The sequence below is a fragment of the Callorhinchus milii genome, unplaced genomic scaffold (genome assembly GCF_018977255.1).
Source record: "Callorhinchus milii isolate IMCB2004 unplaced genomic scaffold, IMCB_Cmil_1.0 Scaffold25, whole genome shotgun sequence".
Taxonomy (NCBI): domain Eukaryota; kingdom Metazoa; phylum Chordata; class Chondrichthyes; order Chimaeriformes; family Callorhinchidae; genus Callorhinchus; species Callorhinchus milii.
The window spans coordinates 2045523-2064342 of record NW_024704766.1 but is presented as its reverse complement, the minus strand read 5'-3'; the positions used below and the strand labels follow the sequence as shown (position 1 = coordinate 2064342).

General features: G+C 44.8%; 2 protein-coding genes across 5 annotated transcripts; both read left to right on the top strand.

Annotated features, from left to right (window-relative positions):
• The first annotated feature begins 471 nt into the window (after nucleotides 1–471).
• Nucleotides 472–18820, top strand: jhy (junctional cadherin complex regulator). Of its 4 annotated transcripts, XM_042343929.1 has the most exons (10): nucleotides 477–502; nucleotides 3318–3444; nucleotides 4686–5225; nucleotides 7973–8726; nucleotides 12876–12995; nucleotides 13878–14647; nucleotides 15142–15433; nucleotides 17206–17292; nucleotides 17749–17886; nucleotides 18419–18820. In XM_042343929.1, exons 3-10 carry the CDS (start codon nucleotides 4882–4884, stop codon nucleotides 18620–18622), a joined length of 2709 nt encoding a protein of 902 aa, XP_042199863.1. In that variant the 5' UTR covers nucleotides 477–502; nucleotides 3318–3444; nucleotides 4686–4881; the 3' UTR covers nucleotides 18623–18820. The 4 variants fall into 4 exon arrangements, with proteins under 4 accessions (XP_042199862.1, XP_042199864.1, XP_042199863.1 ...); XM_042343928.1 differs by lacking the exon at nucleotides 3318–3444 and having other exon boundaries at nucleotides 472–502; XM_007896046.2 differs by lacking the exons at nucleotides 477–502; nucleotides 3318–3444 and adding an exon at nucleotides 3909–3935.
• LOC121850753 (vegetative cell wall protein gp1-like) lies at nucleotides 898–1617 on the top strand. The gene has a single exon (XM_042343824.1). It carries the CDS (start codon nucleotides 898–900, stop codon nucleotides 1615–1617), a length of 720 nt encoding a protein of 239 aa, XP_042199758.1.

Below are 18820 nucleotides of genomic sequence, written 5' to 3'. Positions count from 1 at the left end.
GCGCAGCCCCGCCCACCCTGCCAACCCCGCGCATGCTCCGTGACGCCCCCCCTCACCCCCACGCGCGCAGCCCCGCCCAGCCTGCCAACCCCGCGCATGCTCCGTGACGCCCCCCCTCACCCCCACGCGCGCAGCCCCGCCCACCCTGCCAACCCCGCGCATGCTCCGTGACGCCCCCCTCACCCCCACGCGCGCAGCCCCGCCCACCCTGCCAACCCCGCGCATGCTCCGTGCCCCCACCTCCGGCGCGAAACCCACGTCCTTTGCTCCGTCATCCACCAACGTATTCCGCGTCTCCCTCCTCCCTCCCACCCTCCGCCCCGCCCCCTCCGCCCCGCGTCGGCACGTCGCGCGCCGACCGACGTGCGCCGTGAGGTCACGGGAATCGTTGCCACGGCGACGCCGACGACGCCGCCGCACAGCCTAGCAACGGCGGAAAAAGTGAGGGGGGCGGGGGGTGTGCGGCGTGGGTAGGGGTGGGGGGGGCGCGACAAAAAAGCGGGTAAGTCCAGCTCCCGGTCCCGGGCCTTAGCAACCGCATACCGCCTCTCCACCCCCCTTCCCCTTCCCCCCCCGCCCGGCCCGCCCGCCCGCGCGCCCGCCGACCGGCCGCCCCCCCCCTTAGCAACGGTTCTCCGGTCCCTCGCAACCGCGTACTGTTTTCCTCTCTCCTCCCCCCCTTCTCCCTCCACACGGGCCCTTAGCAACCGGGGGTTGAGGGTGTCTGTGAGTGAGTGTGTGTGTGTGTGTGGGTGGGGGGAGCGGGGGTGGGGTGGTGGGGGGAGGGGGTGGTCGTCAGAGCAGAGCGTGTGTGTGTGTGTGTGTCTGTGTGTGGTGGGTGGGGAGGGGGGGGTTGGGGTGGGGGAGTGGGGAGTGGGGTCAGCCGCAGGGTGATTGATGTCCAGCAAGGAGGGGTCCTCGACCCCTGACCCTCTCCCCTACTTCCCCCCCATCCCGATCACCTCCGACCCCTCCGACTTCTCCAGCCTGATGCCCACCTCCTCCCGCCAGATGGCGAGCTCCCCCCGCAAGCTCCACGCCTCCTCCACCGCCCGGCCGGCCAGGGGCTCCCCGAGCCGGGCCCCGCCGCAGAGCCCGCCGCTGGCCCCGCCTTCCTCCATGTCGTCCGTGGCCCCCGGCATGTCGTCCAACATGGTGCTGGGCACCCTCACCAGCTTCCCCGACTTCAGCATCCCCGCCCAGGCGCCCGTGTACGAGTCCGCCCCGCCCCAGCCCAAGTCGCTCACCACCTTCCCCACGTTTAAGTCCTCGAGCCAGAGCAAGACCTCGCCTCCCGGCTCGCAGCGCCTCCCCTCGGCTTCGTCTCCCACCCTCACCACCGAACTCGTCCCCCCGCCCACCACCCCGAAGAAGAGGTCCTTCCACGGCTTCCCCACCTCTAAAACCCGGCTCTTTCACCACGGCGGCTCCGCCACCAACCCCCCCGCCCAGCAACCTGCCCCCAAGCCTGAACCGCCTCCCGACGCCTCCCCCCCTCTCCTGCCCCCGAACCTGAATCGCCTCCCGCCACCCCCCTGCTTACCCCCCAACCTGCCCCCCAACCTGAACCGCCTCCCGCCAACAGCCCACCTACCCCCCAACCTGCCCCCAACCTGATCCGCCTCCCGCCGACCGCCCGCCTACCCCCCAACCTGCCCCCCAACCTGAACCGCCTCCCGTCGCCCGCCCGCCTACCCCCAACCTGCCCCCCAACCTGAACCGCCTCCCGCCGCCCGCCCGCCTACCCCCCAACCTGCCCCCCAACCTGAACCGCCTCCCGCCGCCCGCCCGCCTACCCCCAACCTGCCCCCCAACCTGAACCGCCTCCCGCCGCCCGCCAGCCTACCCCCCAACCTGCCCCCCAACCTAAACCTCCTCCCGCCACCGTCTCGCCTGCCCCCCAACCTGATCCACTTCCCACCAAACTCCCCCCTGCCCCCAAACCTGCTTCCAAAAGTGCCCTCAAACCTGTCCCCAAACCTGATCCAATTCCCATCACCCCCCCCTCTGACCTCCAACCTGATCTTCCCACCACTCCCCCTCCTGTTCCTCTTCTGTCCATAACTAACCCCTCACCCCAAACCACCCACAAATCTGTAACCTCCTCCAAACCCTCACTCACAGTGGTATCCTCTGCCACAACCGTAACCTCACCTAAAACTCAGCCTCAGTCCTCCCAAAAAGCATCCCCATCCTCCCCTCGCCCAGCCACTCCTCCAACCGCCTCACCTCCCCACTCTTCCTCGTCTCCCCGCTCTATCACGCCTCCAATGCTTCTCCCCTTTCCCACATACCTTTTTCTCCCACCCATCCCTATTACCCCCTCTCAGTCAGCCACTTTCAACACACCATTCGTTTCTGAAGACTCCCCCTTCACCACAGATCCTGTGACCAGCTCACTCTGCCCCACTAGTAATCAGCGGCCTCTGCCTGTCTCACCCCGGAGTCGCTGTGGACTCCATCCCTGTCACCCTCATTCTTCAAAAAGATCTCCTGCAGCTTGCCACCAGCAAACTCAACCTCTCTCTTGTGTTGCACCCTCTACCCCTCTTGCTCAGCTTCTTTTGGCTCCAAACTCTTCTCTCACTCAGGAATCCCCACCTAACTTACCCCAAAACCCTATTCCTTTGACTTCATGGCCTCTGTCCCTTCCACTGCGCTGTCTTTGTTCTCAACGCAGAACCTCCCCTCAGAATCTAAATTTTTCACGTTGCTCCTCCATTTCTCCGCCTCTCACTCTGCCCCTTGCATCTGCACCCTCTTCTCCTATCACTCTACCTGTTTCACGCTGTCGCTTCTGTCTCACCCCCTCTACCCATCCCACAACAACCTGCCCACCTGTGAGCTCTACCCATCCCACAATAACCTGCTCACCTGTGACCTCTACCCATCCCACAATAACCTACTCACCTGTGACCTCAACCCATCCCACAATAACCTGCCCATTTGTGACCTTTACGCATCCCACAACAACCTGCCCACCTGTGATCTCTACCCATCCCACAATAACCTGCTCACCTGTGACCTCAACCCATCCCACAATAACCTGCCCACTTGTGAACTTTACCCATCCCACAATAACCTGCCCACCTGTGATCTCTACCCATCCCACGATAACCTGCCCACCTGTGACCTCTACCCATCCCACGATAACCTGCCCACCTGTGACCTCTGCCCCTACCACTCTGCCTGCCTCAACGCATAGTTTCTGCTCCCCCCGCTCTGCCCCTCCCACTCTGCCTCTCTTACCCCACAACCTGTGATGAGGTTACCGCCTCGAGATCACATCACTCCAGTTATCTGTTATTGGGCCAAAGAAAATGCTTCAAAAGCCGTCATCATGCAAACAGTGTTGCTGGCCCACTTCAAATCAGAAATCTACCGGGTATAGGGTGATTGATGACACAGCAGTCTGGTAAAATGTCAACAATTACAGTGGAGTTGGTGAGCAATTTCTCGATATTTTGAGTTGCCTATTTGTGGAACCTTTGTCTATTCAAAAATTGGCGGCCACACATACGCAGACCAGGATTTTGAACGCAGAATCGAAGCTGAGACTCCAATGCATTGCTGGGGGAATGCTGCGTGGCTGGAAAAAAATTAGTCATTTATCTTATGCCTTTTTTTTGGGACATTGCTGTGTGTAAATTGTCTGCCTCATTTACAGTTACAGTAACAGATTTATTTAACAGTAATTCCTTTGAAGGGTTTTGAGACATCCTTCCAACATCAAGACTGAGGACCTATCTGGGAGGAACGATTGTACCCACTCAGGTTGTGTTAACTTTGCAAAGCCATAATTAGTAAGGTGGTCCAAGCTGGACAAGCAACGGAAACTTGCCTACAATACTGTAAGGTATAAGGCTTTAGCTGGTTAAACTATATCCAAGCACATACTCTGGGGTCCCCAAGATGCCAATCTGCGACAGAATTAGGTAAGCAGGTCTGGTTTTAAGACACTTAATCATGGTGATGGTTAACAATTAATGGAGGCAGGAATTCTTCGCTCTTGGTTCTTGTAACATGACGAGCCAAAGCCCTAATGGATGTTGTTGTTTTAAACTGAACAATCAGCGGGAAGTTTGATGATACTTGCAATGCAACTGCAAATATGCAGTTAAACTCCAGCAGTACCCAAACGCACACTCTGGGATCCCTATACCTTGGCTCTTTCCAACAAGGGCCAAATGCTTTGGAATAAGGTAAACAGAGTGCATCCCTCTAGGGAAAAGTGAGCAATTTATTCCAGAAATGAAATTTTCCATATGTATGCGACATGAAATATGGCACATTCAGTCTAGTTTGGATACGCAGCTGACCAAAAACAAAAGTATCTGGTGTGATTTATCTGTTTTTATAGTGTTGCAAAATAAATCCCAATTTTTACCAAATTTCCCTTTTTTGTGTTATTCCCGCCCTCCCCCATTTATCTCCTGGTTTTGTGACCCCAAAATACCAGATGAATACCCAAGTTTTTATTTGGGGAACAAAAATCAGCTTTAATAGTCCTTGAGTGTTATCAAATCCAGTTTTATCTATTCTATTGAAGAGTTTAATTTGCAAAGACTTATAATAGCTGACAAAAGGCTTGTGTTTAAAGAACAATCATATTGTATGGCATCATACTGATCTTTGAGACCATTTCTATGGTCCTTTTGTAATATTTTGTTTGCTTTTGTTTTAAGATGGTGAATGAATAAGTCAAAGGCATTAGAAGTGCAGTTGAATTGAAAGACCGTGACATCAAGCAGGACTGAACCTTTCATGAATGGAGTGAAATCGAGAGAATGCTATTGACATCAACATAATCTTCAGTGCCAACTATTCCTGGACAATGATCAGTCAATAAAAGCTTACTGTAGCATCTAGAATTTTGGAATAATGATAAAGAAAGAAAGTACCCCACCCAGGAGAAACTCGATCAATCCGCAGGCTCACACCAAACAGCACGAATTACCCGAGAATTTGCACTGGAGTTTGCATGAGTCTCCGGAATCCGATTCAAAGAGTTTAATTCAAGAGAAACAGTACCAATTGAAGCTTCACCAGCGTATTCGAGAGAACCAAGAGTTTGTAACTCGGACTTTGGAGGACACTGAGTGTGACACCGAGTGTGAGGGTGAGGAGGGATGCAGTTCCTTTGACAGTCTGGACGAAACACCAGATGAATATAAGCAGTTGAGGTGGAAGATTGAATCTGAGTACAACAGCAATGATGAAACAAGGTATTTATTTTTTTCTCTTGAGGAAATCTAATTAAATCAGAGAAAATCTTGAATTTCAAGCTTGAGAAATGCAGCAAAGGGCAGTTCTACATACAGGGCCCTCCATTAAATCCTGAAATAACTTATATCAATTTAAACAGTTGCGGTAGTTGTGGAGTTAATGGGAAAATAAGCTTTAATGATACTGAATTCAAGAGAAACAATATCAATCGAACCTTCAGCAGCATATTTGGTCTCTAACACCTTACATTTCTGGGCGTTTTTTGTATTTCCATTAGAAATGGTCTCAATAGCCACTTTCCAAACACACTCCTTATTCTCCCTCATTCCTCTATGCATACGATCCAGCTGAATCAAAACTACTACTAATAATAATAATCCTTGCATTTGATATAGCGCTTTTCACGTCTTCTAGACGTCCCAAAGCGCTTCAGACCTATGCCGCATTCTCAGCAGCACCAAACTCCACATGTCCATCACCCCAGTTCTCCCCAGGCTCCATTGGCTCCTAAAGGAATCTAGCTTAATCACATAGTCAAATTGTCGTAAAGCACTTTCCAGGATTTATTATAAAGTGAGTGTATTTATAGGCGAACGCAGTAGCCATTTTAACAGCAGTGTCCCAAAACAGCCATGAACTGAATAATGACCGATTTAACAGTGGGATAAAGAACATTATAAAGCAGTAGGCCATTTGGCTACCCCACAGTACCTGTCCAGCCCTGAGTGTGGCACTATGGCTTGTGCTTCGACAGAGTGCAGCATCGCTGTGTTTTCATTATATTGCACTCAATTCGCTCACTGGAGCAAGCTTTATGTCAGCTTTCACCAAAGACTGAAAGAGCACAAAAATGAAAGTGTTTCACAGGTTAGAGTCGGTCCATTTTCAACTCCAGCTGCTTCCGTCACTTTCAGACAGTTAGACCACAAGAGAGATATAATAATATAATAATAATCCTTGCATTTGATATAGCGCTTTTCACGTCGGGAGGACGTCCCAAAGCGCTTCACAGAACACACTGTAAAGTGAATTTACTTTATATTTGTGGGTGAACGCGGCAGCCAATTGCACACAGCAGTAGATTGAAAATGACCAATTTATTATTGGTTTTGTTTTTTGGAGGGATTAATTTATAATAATAAAGTATAGATACTTCTATAATAGCACACAATTATTTACCTCGGGACCTGCTACAGACTGGTAGAATATGACAGTTGCATAGATTGAAAGCCCAAAACACTGGCACTGATTCAGGGCAGTCAGTGCAACTCTTCCTTAAACCCAAGAGATTGAGACTGTCATATGATGCCTGGGATATGTCACATACTCTGGCTGCAGATGTTGTCATGGCTGGGAAAGTTTGTAAACCTGTATCACGCTAGGCAGCTGTTACTCCAATGGGCAACGCACGTGAAAAGCTATATTGGTGAAAAAGATAATTTGTCCAAATCAATGCACCATTTTTTAAAAAAGTTGCTTTTGCTACATCCTCTGTTTGAACGGATACCGTTTCCACACAATCAGTTTAAATATGCATGTATGCTCTATTTCTGCAGCAAGCTGGCTTTATGCCATTGAGGTGCTCAGAAGTATGAGGATCAATCTGTTCAGAGAGACGTGTATTGTAAAAGGTGACAAAGTAGTGGGGTCCGGCAGCTGAACTCATGACTCAATAACAATATGTGAAATGCAAGTGTTGCAAACACCCCAATGCTTGAAGCCCTGCTCGTGAAGACAGCTAACAGCCAGAAAGGATCGTTTCAAATGATCTGAACCATTGAGCCATCTGAATATGAATCTCAAGCGGTCTATTTTGCTGCGTGATGTGCAAACGGGTCCTGTTGTTCGCTCTGACCTCGGCCCCAGTGTTGAAACAAAATGAGTGTGAAGTGCTCCTTGATAGTCATACCATGGAAAAAAAAGTTTTTTTTTGTTTCCAGTGGAATAAAAGGTTAGGCAGATGATAGTTACACAGCACTTTTGTTGATGGATATACAACAGATGATGGGCAAGTACTTCAAATTCTTGGATGACTAATGGAGTTACTGAGGTGGGGGGGGTTGGGGTGTGTGTCTCATATACACATTCAGTAACATTTCCGCAGGTTAATGGACTACATTATAAGTGCTTGATCACACAAAATAAAATAAAATATCCATTTATAACATAATAGACTCACAATCACTGCTCTACTCAGACAAGGTCCAACTAAAATTGGGGATGTTTCCCCTCTAATTACAACCATACATTAGGTTACCGACTTAATAAATGGACTCGCTTTTCTCTTTGAACGCCTTAAATGAATTCACATTATTAACCATTTAGCTTTCATTTGCTTCTTTGTTTTGCAGTCAATTGATATTTTATTTTAAGTACATGGTCAGTTTAACTATATACATTCCATTCCGATTTAAACTGCATTTGAACCTTCTTGAATGAAAATGCCTCGATTACAATGAGATTAATAAACCCTCAAAGCAGTTTCTTGTCCAAGATTTATGAAAGTAATCTACTTAAAAGTAAAAACATAACGATGAAATGTTGAATATTTAACACTTGCTAACAATCAGTTTAGTCACTGGTGTTTTGCTATTTTTAATCGCACAATCAATTGAACAGTATTTTTAAAAAATCTCTTGTTTTATTACCACATACAAAGCTCAGATTAAAAGTTAGAACTTTGGCAGAATCATGAGCCACAGATTTTGTTTTTGCTATAATCCATGTTTCAATTTTTTCCCTCCAGCTCTAATTCCAGTGATAGATATGCCAACCTGCGGTACAATCCCAATTGGAAGGAGAATTGTGTAGGAACACAGGTTCTTGTATCCAAGCATAGGCATCAGCCTCAAACACCGTACTCTCCTGATTCATTGGAAAACTCATTTGATGATTCAAATGATATCTTAGAAAAGACATCTGGAAACTCCAATGAATCTGAAAACGAACACAGCGATGCATTGGAACAGAAACAACCAAAATATAAACCTCAAGCAGTTAGATTGAATTTGAAAGGAAAGTATAACACAGGAACACAGACGGAAAGGAAAAGACCGCCTTCTCCCTATTACATGCATGAAGATAATGATGAAGAATTTTCTGATTCTCTCAACTCCCAGCGATCTCATAATGAGACCGATAAAGGTAATTGGCGAAACTGCAGGACAAACAGAACAAGGAAAATACCAGACCCAGCACCTCGGGATAAAGCTAATGGTGATCATAGTGAGTATGGGACACTAAACGATCAATACAAGAAAGAGTATCAGCGGTACCAGGAACACGAGTCAGCTCATAGCGGTGTAAGTATCAATCATAACACGGATAACAGGAGACAACACAACGTGGACGTTGAAATCATTCATGACAGGAAATTGGAAAAGAAAACTAGACCAGAAGAGAATATTGTGGAACGTAATAAAGACACTCTGGGCTCAAGAAAAATATCCACCTATCAACAGTTACACAACCGAAAGAAGGAGACTAACAGGTTACAGCAGGTAGGCCTCATAGTTTAAATATACAGTGTGACGAGATCAAACTTGTATATCTAACTTGTTCAGGATGGCAGAAACGTCCTTAGTTTTAGTATTCATCTGTGAAAACTGATTAACACTGATGTTGAGGTGGATAAGCTTTTACTTTCTTTCCTTTGTTCATTTCTATTTTGTGTTAGTTTTGATTGGAAACTGTAGAAGATTTACAGCACAAGGAGGCTATTCAATCTTAAGCTTGGACTGCGGTCTTGAGAGAAGACGATTCAGAGGGAATTTCGTAGTGGTGTATAAAATTTTAAGTGGAGTTGCAAAAGTAAACCCAGAACAATACTTTAGGATGAAACCCAGTTGTTAGTCGGTTGGTGAATCGCTTTTCCGGGTGTAATAATCTCTTCCAAAAAAATATAGAAAATAATAATAATTTGGTCACTCAATCCACAACTGTTTGTGGGACACTGATGCACGCAATTGGCTGCCGCGTTTCACCCACAAGATATACAGTTAATTAACTTTACGGTATATTCTTTGAAGCGCTTTGAGACGTCTCGAATACTTGAAAAGGAGCTGAATCAAATTCAAGGGTTATTATTATAAATTCAAAAAAAGCCAACAAAAGATTAAAGCCTTTTAAAAGATCTCTTGAAAATCTGCCTTTTTAAATCAACTCAGGCCTATAAGGCCCCTTTTCTACATGCTTTCTATATTTCTAGTCTCATTAACAATAATCCTTGCGTTTCCTTTTAACATGGGAAGGATGAAAGATGAAGCAACAGGAGAATATTTTAATTTATTCATATTGCTGAAAAGCTGAGCTACTGTTCGCAGTCTCTAGCTGTGGCAGTAGTGTGTTAATATCCCGGATCATTTTTATTTACATATTCAAGCACTAATTATGCCCTGTACTCTTACACAAACATTGTTGTGTTCCTGTGGTTTGGCATATATTAACTCATGCACAAACCATCATTTCCTACCAGAACCAGCACCATTCAGGCCTTTAAACACAGACTTTCAGTCTAACTTCAGTTATTTGCAGCACAAACAGTACTTTGCATTGTTGATAGATGAATTTTTTGGAATATTGGGATTGCTGGATGATAATATCTAATTGATCTGTTCGCTGTACAAAAAACGCACTACATTGATTCACAATGTTTTTTATATGCAGCTATTGAGACTTCTGACAATTGAATCCTACAAGTGCAGATGGTTGTATTCTCTTAGGCACACCAGCTCAGATGTTGCTTGGGAAATTGCCTTTTGTTTTACCATTTAGTCATACCATATACAATATAGCACTTCATCACTCGTGGCTCGTAGCCAGTGCAGCAAAATGCTTAAAAATCTTCAGTATTTTGATTGACCTTGTAACCAAACAGGCAAATCTTTTAACACCAAGAAAGTTAAAACATGATTGCTTGTTTTTTAAAAAATATTAATTTCTCATTTCCAGATCGACTTCTAAACGAAATAATAATTCTTGCATTTGATATAGCGTCATATCAGATTGTCGAGCTGTCTCCAAGTGCTTCTCAGGGATTATTCTAAAATGTAGTGACTATAGCTTGTAGGCGAACGAAGCAGCCAATTTGCACACAGTATTGTCCTGCAAACAGCCATGAAGTGAATTTTATGACCAATTTTATGTGGGGAATTGTAGGCCACGACACCAGGAGTAACTCCCTTTCCCTTTCAAACAGTATCATTTTAATTTGTGTACGTTTCAGGATTTTAGACTTTTTAAAATGACAAAGAGCAAGCAACGAGGGTTTGATGTTGTGTAACCATGAGTTATTTGAAAAAGCTTTTAGTATTAGTTAGATGGAATGAAGAGCTCTCCACTATGTCGATATATTGACAAGCATCAAAGTGCTTCATAGCCAAGGGATCAAGAATTAAATGAGAGACATCCATTAAAGCAGTAACAAAATTATTTCAACATTTAGACTTGTTATCTATTTCAGTAATTATTAGTTGGAATTTAACTTTAAATCAATCAGCTGGTAAAACGCCCCTTTGAGTGCTGTATTATTTTGATGTGCTCTAGATAATTGGTATTACAGCTAATCAAAGGCTGGTGATAAGAAGTTCAAATCAAATTGTTTTTCTCAAACCACGATGATACAAGGTTGTGAGTTTTGATTCATCTTTCAAGTCTGAAGGAAACTTGTATATCTTGCTTATTTGTGCACCTAGTGATTTGTGGACAGACCTGGTGTTTTGTTGCTTCTGGCATGAACGCAGATAACAACTTCAAAAATGTGTCTCGATGTGATATTCTTCTTCCCCCCCCTTCCCCCATCCAGTAGTCCCCAGCCTCCCTTTTTCCACACACCTCTCCCTCCTCACCACAATCAATCTTTACTAGGATCTGCTGATTTCGCACCTTCTGAGTGTGAGCCTAGCACCAAGGCACTTTTGTTGATCTGCCACTGAAAATAGTACTGGGATGTGCTGCGTCGTTGGAGTGCTATCCTTTGGAAGAGACATTAAACCTACCGTTCGGGTGAAAGCTAAAGATCCCATACCACTATTTTAAAAGACGAGCGGAGTTATATTTGCCGTTCCCCAGTCCTTTGCTGCAATTCCCAAATCTGTTGAACTTTAGAAAATAATAATTAAAAACTATTATTTCTTCCCTTATTTAGTTTATTCCCCTGGAGTGGAAATCATCTGGGATTGGAGATTCTTTTTCGCTTCAGAACCATTAGTTCATCCATTTCTATGTTTCTGTCCATAATTGAGCCTTTCAGTTTCTCGCTTGCTGTAAACCAGACTAATTGGACAGGCGAGCCTGTTTCCGTGCTTTCTAGCCTTGTCTGAACCCTCTTCCCTCTTTTAGAGGGTTTTGAAAAAGGAGGGCGAGGCAGAGTGATTTGGGGAAGAGTTCCTGAGAGCGGGGACACAGTATTCAAAGCTTGGCGGCTGATTTCTAGTAAATTGTATTTTAAACATCCTCCAATTGATAAATCTAATGGGAATCACAGGTGCAACTCGTATTTGTATTGAAAAGAGATTTGTGGTGGGATCTTCATAATAAAGCGATGATTTGCTTCAGTTAGACATCAGTGCGACATACATCATTTATCTTTGCGAGCATGAGTCACTGAATGTGAACTAAAGGTACATTATTGTTGCTTCATTCCTCAAGTGCTTTTTGAAGGACCTTTTGATCCATCAAATTGAATTTCCCCATGATCTCTAACTCAATTAATTTCCCTTGCCTGTATTACCCAGTAAACATGTCTTGTGAATAATATAGTATCTGCACAATAGGGTCATCTAAATTACCCACAAAAATAATTGTCTTCAAATATTCAATTGCCATTAAATTTCAATACAATGCTGATTATAAAGGTATCCAGGAAAGTTCTGATTTTAAATATCAATCTGCATTTGAGGTATATTGTAGTCAAACTGCAATACATCTGCTTTGACCAGATGATTTATTTCAGTCAAGCCGTATAAGTACTCAGCTGTAACATGTACAGTTCAAGTGTTCTGCTGACTGATCCTTATGATTTAAAATTTGTTATATGAATCACTTGATGTCAGGTCAAGCAGCAGTGGTTTCTAATTCAACCGGGCTAGGGAGGAGAAAATATTGGCTTTGGTTAACAAATTAGATAGATTTCAGTTAGGAAGTAATATCTCTGGGTACAGTATATATAGTTTGGGACATGAAATGTGCACCCAACTGCCAGGATGGTGGGAGCCGAACTGGATGCCTGTATTGGTAAGCAAACAAAGCGAGAGAGGAATTTGAATTTGAAAGATGGGGGAAGGAAAAGAGGAAGTGCGAGTGATTGAAGGAAGAGAGTGGTGTTGGAGGAAGGTGTCCTCCTGAAAGTGGGGAAGGGAAAGATGAGCGGAAGTTCTCGGTCAGAGATGAAGTCACTGGGAGTGGTGGGGAGGGAAGGGGAGCAATGGAGCAGGTGCCGAGAAGGCAAAAGATTATAATTATATTTATTATTTGCATTATTAATAATACTTGCATTCGATCTAGCGACTTATCACATCATTGAAATGTTTCAAGGTACTTTGCATGATTTACTGGGGAGTAGTGACTGTATTTGTAGGTGTTCTGGCTGTGACAGGAACACTTTTCTGTGAAATCTGGTCAATGAAACTGGCTGCTACTCACTTTCACAGGACTCTACTCCTAAAAGCACTAGGACAGCAAAGGCTGCTGCAGAATCTAACCAGAATGAGTTGGATGATCAGAGCTGCGATCCAGAGAGGAAATGGAAGCTAAGAGCACAGAGGTTGCAGGTTATACCACTTTAAATGTTGCACCCAGTAAATTATTGTATAGAGACTATCAATAACCCAGGCTATCATTTTATGTAAGCACTGTTTGGCAAGTACAGCATGACGTGTGAATTTCCTCACCCTTCAGAGTTCTGAATCTGCAGTTTGTAGAGGGACGTGTTGGGAACAGGGGGTTAGGGTAGTCAAGCCTTGGACCTAATGAAATAGTGGATGAGGGTTTCAGTAGTCTGTGGGAGGAGAGAGTGGTGGAGACGGGCAATGTTGCGAAGGTGGGAGAAGGCAGATCGGGTCATGGCACAGATGTGAGGTTTGAAAGACAGTCGAGGGTTGAACAAGACACCAAGCTTCCCAAAACCTTCTATTCCTTTCTTCCTCATGTACGTATCTAGCTTCCCCTTACATGCAACTACTTGTGGTAGCAAGTTCCACATTCCTACCACTCTCTGGGTAAAGAAGTTTCTTCTGACTTCTCTATTAGGTTTATTATTATTATTATTATTATTTGGTTTACCGGTGACTATTTTATATTTATGGCCCCTGGTTTTGCTGTTAAGAGACATAAGAGAGATAAATAACCCTGTAGCTTTGGAACAATAGTTTGCTCCGTAGAAGTTTTTAAAAACATTTTGGGCACAATCTTAGGTTTGAGCGAATGGACGAAATTTGCAATTTGCTCAACCCAGCGTTTTTTAGTTGATGAAATCTGTCATTCTCCATAATTGGGAATGTTGAGATCTGCTGGCTGGAGGCTGACAAAATGTCTTCCACTCTGCAAGATACAGATTAAAGTAACATATGTTTCTCCACCCATGAATACAATCTGATTTAATTCCACTTGCGTATGTTAAAATCCAGTATTTTTGCATTGTCTGTCTTTTCTAGGAACATATAACGAAAAAACAAGTGATAAATGGAGTGAGAGGACGCCCCCCTCGACCTCTGGATAAGCCCTGCCCTGAGCGGTTAGTGCAGAAAGCTCTGCCTTATTTGGAGAAACCATCCCATCATCCAAACCCAGTTGACCTGAAGAAAGAGATGTCTGAGGTGCTCATTCAAAGAAGTGAGGACAATACTGCAGGAATTCCAAGCGCTGGCCAGGCAAATGTTTCCTCGCCAATTAGTCACACCGACTCAGGCTTAATGCACAATTTCCAGCCAACAGTCCACCTGAACATTAACCTCACAACCTTGTCTGATTATACCTCAACCGTATCCGAGGATTATACACAAACTTCCATTGACTTTGTCCCTTCCTGCCCTCCAATGGGACAGCCTGCTTCACTTTACCGAAACCATGGTGTTTATGGGGCACCACCTCCCTACAACCTGCCACACAAAACCACCGAACCGATGACCCGTCACTATCCTCACCCGGTCCAGTTTACACCAATTTTATATGTACCTGGAAGTGTCCAGGGTCAGCCACCATGGCACACGTTCCTCCCTCCCTACCAACACCCTGGCCAAACCCAACACAACCCGAAGTTCCACCAGGCTGCTCACACTGGCCCATTGGCACCAGCCTCGTACAATCACTCCTACCAGCCAAGGGCCACTCTTGCTGCTGCAGGGCCAAAGGTTTGCTCCGTGAACCAGGAGAAATCACCAAAGATGCCACGTGACCAGTTCGGGATGGAGCAGTGGAGTGCAGGGTGAGTTGCAAATGTGTGTGTCATGGTAGATCTCGGTGAACTGTGGGTGAAGAGATTAAGTGCGATGTTTATCGCGATTGGGAGGATAGATTTGCAAATTTTAATTTGTAAATCCATCTGGGGTTCACCATGCTCGCATTGTCCATAGTCTTGCATAGTCTGTGTATGTGTTATTTGTATGAGTGTGCGCGTGTGCACCAGACTATGTGCATGTACAATATATATGTTAATGCATGTATTCTTTCTTACTTCTTGTTCTCAGCCATCCAAACCCAATGACAACAACAACCTGCTTTTTGCGGGCACTTTGCCCGCAAAATATACAATTAATTCACTTTACAGTATATTCTTTGAAGCGCTTTGAGACGTCTCGAAGACTCGATAAGGCGCTTTATATCAAGTTCAAGGATTATTATTATTATTATTATTATGTAACGTCCTCCGTGCATCTTGGAGTGCTGCGATGGGATTGAATGGGTTTGAATTGTTTCTAGGATGACGTCTCTCCCCTTCCTGCCCCAGTGTCGGCAGCAACTGGTGCAGTCTCCCAGCTCACGACTCATTCAGCAAATGGAGCAGATTTGTGAAGACACACCAAGGCTGGCACGCACGCAGCTCAGCTCCCAGCTCGTGCTGCCATCTATTGGTCGCGTAGCGGGGAGCGAATCGGAACTGGACACCAGAGCAAACAGGAGGCAAGCAGCCACAATACCTCGCAGCAACTCCGAGGGATACCTTGCTCAGATGGAGAAAATCAAGAACCTCAAGGAAAAACCAAAGTACAAGGTGAATACACGCAGCACAAGCTAAATAGCTGATGTACCTGGTGATTTCAGTCAACAATCTCAACGTTTTGCCCCCAAAGGTATACAGTCAGTTCACTTTACAATCTACTCTGAAGCACTCTGAGGTATCGAAGACGTGATAAGGGGCTATAACAAGTGCAAGGATTAGTATTATATTATTATCTCATGACTGTGAAGCATTCTCCATATCATGTGAGGATATATTATTCCTGCAGTTGCTTCCACTGTGAGTTCATCTGTACAATATATTCTGAGACAAGAATATTCACAGTGTACATTCTTCAATGGTCTTCATTAAACCATGATCTCTGAATTGTGCCCATAATGCTATAACAGTACAGGATAAACGCACCTAAAATCAGATTGTTGTATATAATTTTCCATATCATACACCACAAACATTTTACAGACTCAAGGATGCGATTTATATTCAGCTGCTTGTAGAGTGTGTATCATACCTGCAGTGTGTCCCAGTGAGCTTACATTGAACTTTATTATGCAATGAAATGTATATGTCAATTTGGAACAGGGAAACTGGAAACTACTATGCACAAAATAGCCACTAGATGGTGTTTATGTGCTAGTTGATTCAAAATATTTATAAACATTAAACATTATTTAGGGGTTACGGGGAACAAGCTTTGTACAGCTGAGGGTTGTGCGGATCATGCTGAAGGCCAATTAGATTATCCAGCACGACTTCTCATACTCCTGGAGCACATTGATGTGACATGCCGAAATTACCATCCAGGGAGCAGGTTATAAAAGAGTTAAATAGAACCACAGGCAAATGCATCCCTAAAAAGTTAACTTCAAGCTCCAAATCAGACATGGTAAACTGAAGTAATTGTCTTTGTGGTTCTGAACGAGGCATTTTGTGTATTGTCACTTGACTGGATTTGGGGATTAGCCCCACCGACTGCGGGGCAAATCTGTCTGATTCTCCCATCCCCTGGCGCTGTAAGAATTGTTTTCTTTTGTATTTACTTAAATTTGTCAGTCCTGTGCCTCTGAGGTATTCCTTTTCTAAGGAAAATGTGACAATCGTGTTAAATGGTTCACGTACGGGTATGGGTTTCATAGCGCTGCCTGATGAGTTGAGCTGTACAAACCAGGAAGTTCCCACATTAGATCCCCTTCAGCGCTAAGGTAGTTGATCTCAGCTGAGTGAGTTGTTGGGGGTAGGTAATAAATGTTCTTGTTCCCCAGGTTATGGCAGGGAATATTTGTCAGTGTTTTCGGTCCTGTCGACCAAACCTTCAGCTGGTCGTAACCTGCAAGTTCATTTTGTTCACAATACTAGATGATCTTAAATTGTAAAACAGATTAGGGTAAGACTAGGTGGAATTTCAGATGTCTAAATGTTATTGAAAGACCCCCTGCTGGAAGATGAGCATGTGTGAAATACTGGGTTCAGCTCTGATGGCCATGAGCGAGCTGAGTATATTGGAAATTGGGAAACTTATTATCTCAAAGATGTGATAAGGCGCTATACGAAATACAAAGATTATTGTTTATTATAAATTTCCTGTGAAGGGCTCCTGATACTTACCACCCTGTGCAGCCTAGTTTCATTTCAGCCCGACAAAATTTTTTATGCGTCTTGGTGTCGCCCCCACAGCTCAACACCCCCGCAGCAGAATAGCCTCCTGACATTCATTGTCTTCTTTCATGCCTATCAGAGACCCATCATTGCTCACGGAACCGTAACCCCTCGAGCAGTTACTGACTTTTATTTTGCTTTCTGTGCAGCCTTACTCACTGAAGAGTTACAAGGAGCTAAAACAGGATATCAAACTCGGAGGCTTGGGACCAGACTATCAGGCTGCTCAGGAAAAGGCAAGCGTTACTACCTTTCACTAACGCAGAGCAGTGGTCACGGAGCTGTCCGCAGCCTCAAACCAAATTGCTCGCTTCTCATGTTTCTTTCGCACCTTGTTGGTTTGTATTCTTGCTGTAGAATAATGGGATTGAAGTAAAGACGCTCTCCCAAGCAGGGAGAACTTGTCCTAAATGTCAAGTGTTCCTGCCTGAGCCATTTCCCACTTCTCACTGTTTGTGGGACACTGCTGTGTGCAAATTGGCTGCCGGGTACACCTACAAAATACACAAAATACACATTTAGTGACCGCCTTATGATAGAGCTCCACTGCAGTCAATTCACTTTACAACATATTCTGTGAAGCACTTTGAGACTTCTCAATGACGTGATTAGGCGCTAAATCAAATGCAAGGATTATTATTATTACTACATCCAATGCTGTACCTGATGCTAATATTTTTCTGTGTACAAAGGCAGAGAAGATGAAACGACAGAAGGAATATGCAAAGCAGATTAAGGAACAGAATTGGAAAGTGACATTTAAGCAAGGGTCTCTACTTAAAGCAGTATCTGATGCTGAAAACAAGGAGGCAAACCTACGGCGGAAAATGGTGTGTATGGGAGAAAAGTACTGTATGTCAATCTCACAGCTGGTTTGTTTTGGGGGGGGAGTTGATCTTCATTGAGGTCGATGTAATTGTATACGAAATCCATCGTCAGTCACAGTTTTCTTTCCATCTGTAGGACAGGTGGATTTGTCAAGGGATTTGGGGCAAAGGCGGGCATTTGGAATTGAGGTACAGATCAGCCATGATCTTATAGAATGAACTCATGCCCAGTGCAGTCTGTGTGTTGCCTTCATCCACAGAGGGAAGGTTCCGTGGAGCAAGATAGTTCCTCCTCCTCCTCTGCCTGCAGTTACCGCAATAGTTTGCGTAATTATTAATCAACTAGATTGTGGACTTTGAGAGATAGATGTGTTAACCATTGTAATAGAAAATTTAGGGCTTTCCTGCTATCAATCAGCAGTGTTTTCCTGTGCTTATTTAGTACACCTACATAATTGCGACAATCAACTGACATACATTGAATGACACTGTATATTAACTTACACTCTTTCCTTTGCTTTTGTAAACTACCAAGGCCATGGAATATGCTAAAACGGTTCCGAAACCCAAACCTGCGCCAGCAAAAGCAAAGAGCAGCAACGAGAAGGCAGGAAGGGGTGTATTCGGTAAGCAGGTGGAACTGGACCCGTCGCACAGCGTGCTGCTGGACATGCTGCAGAAAAGGCACGAAGCAGAGAAGCAAATGGTGGCTGCTTTCAAAGCAATGCATGTAAGCTGATAGGCACGTGGCTTGTGTAACACAAGAGAAAGGTCAGACTCTGACAATTAAACTGGTGTCCTGAAGCTGCACTTCTAACGAATGAGAATCACACGCTACTTTTATCTTTTATGCACTCACAATCACCGGGTAGGGCAGTAATGCCAGTCTTACAGTGGTACATAAAGAGCGTTTCGGCCACAAAATACACAGTCAGTT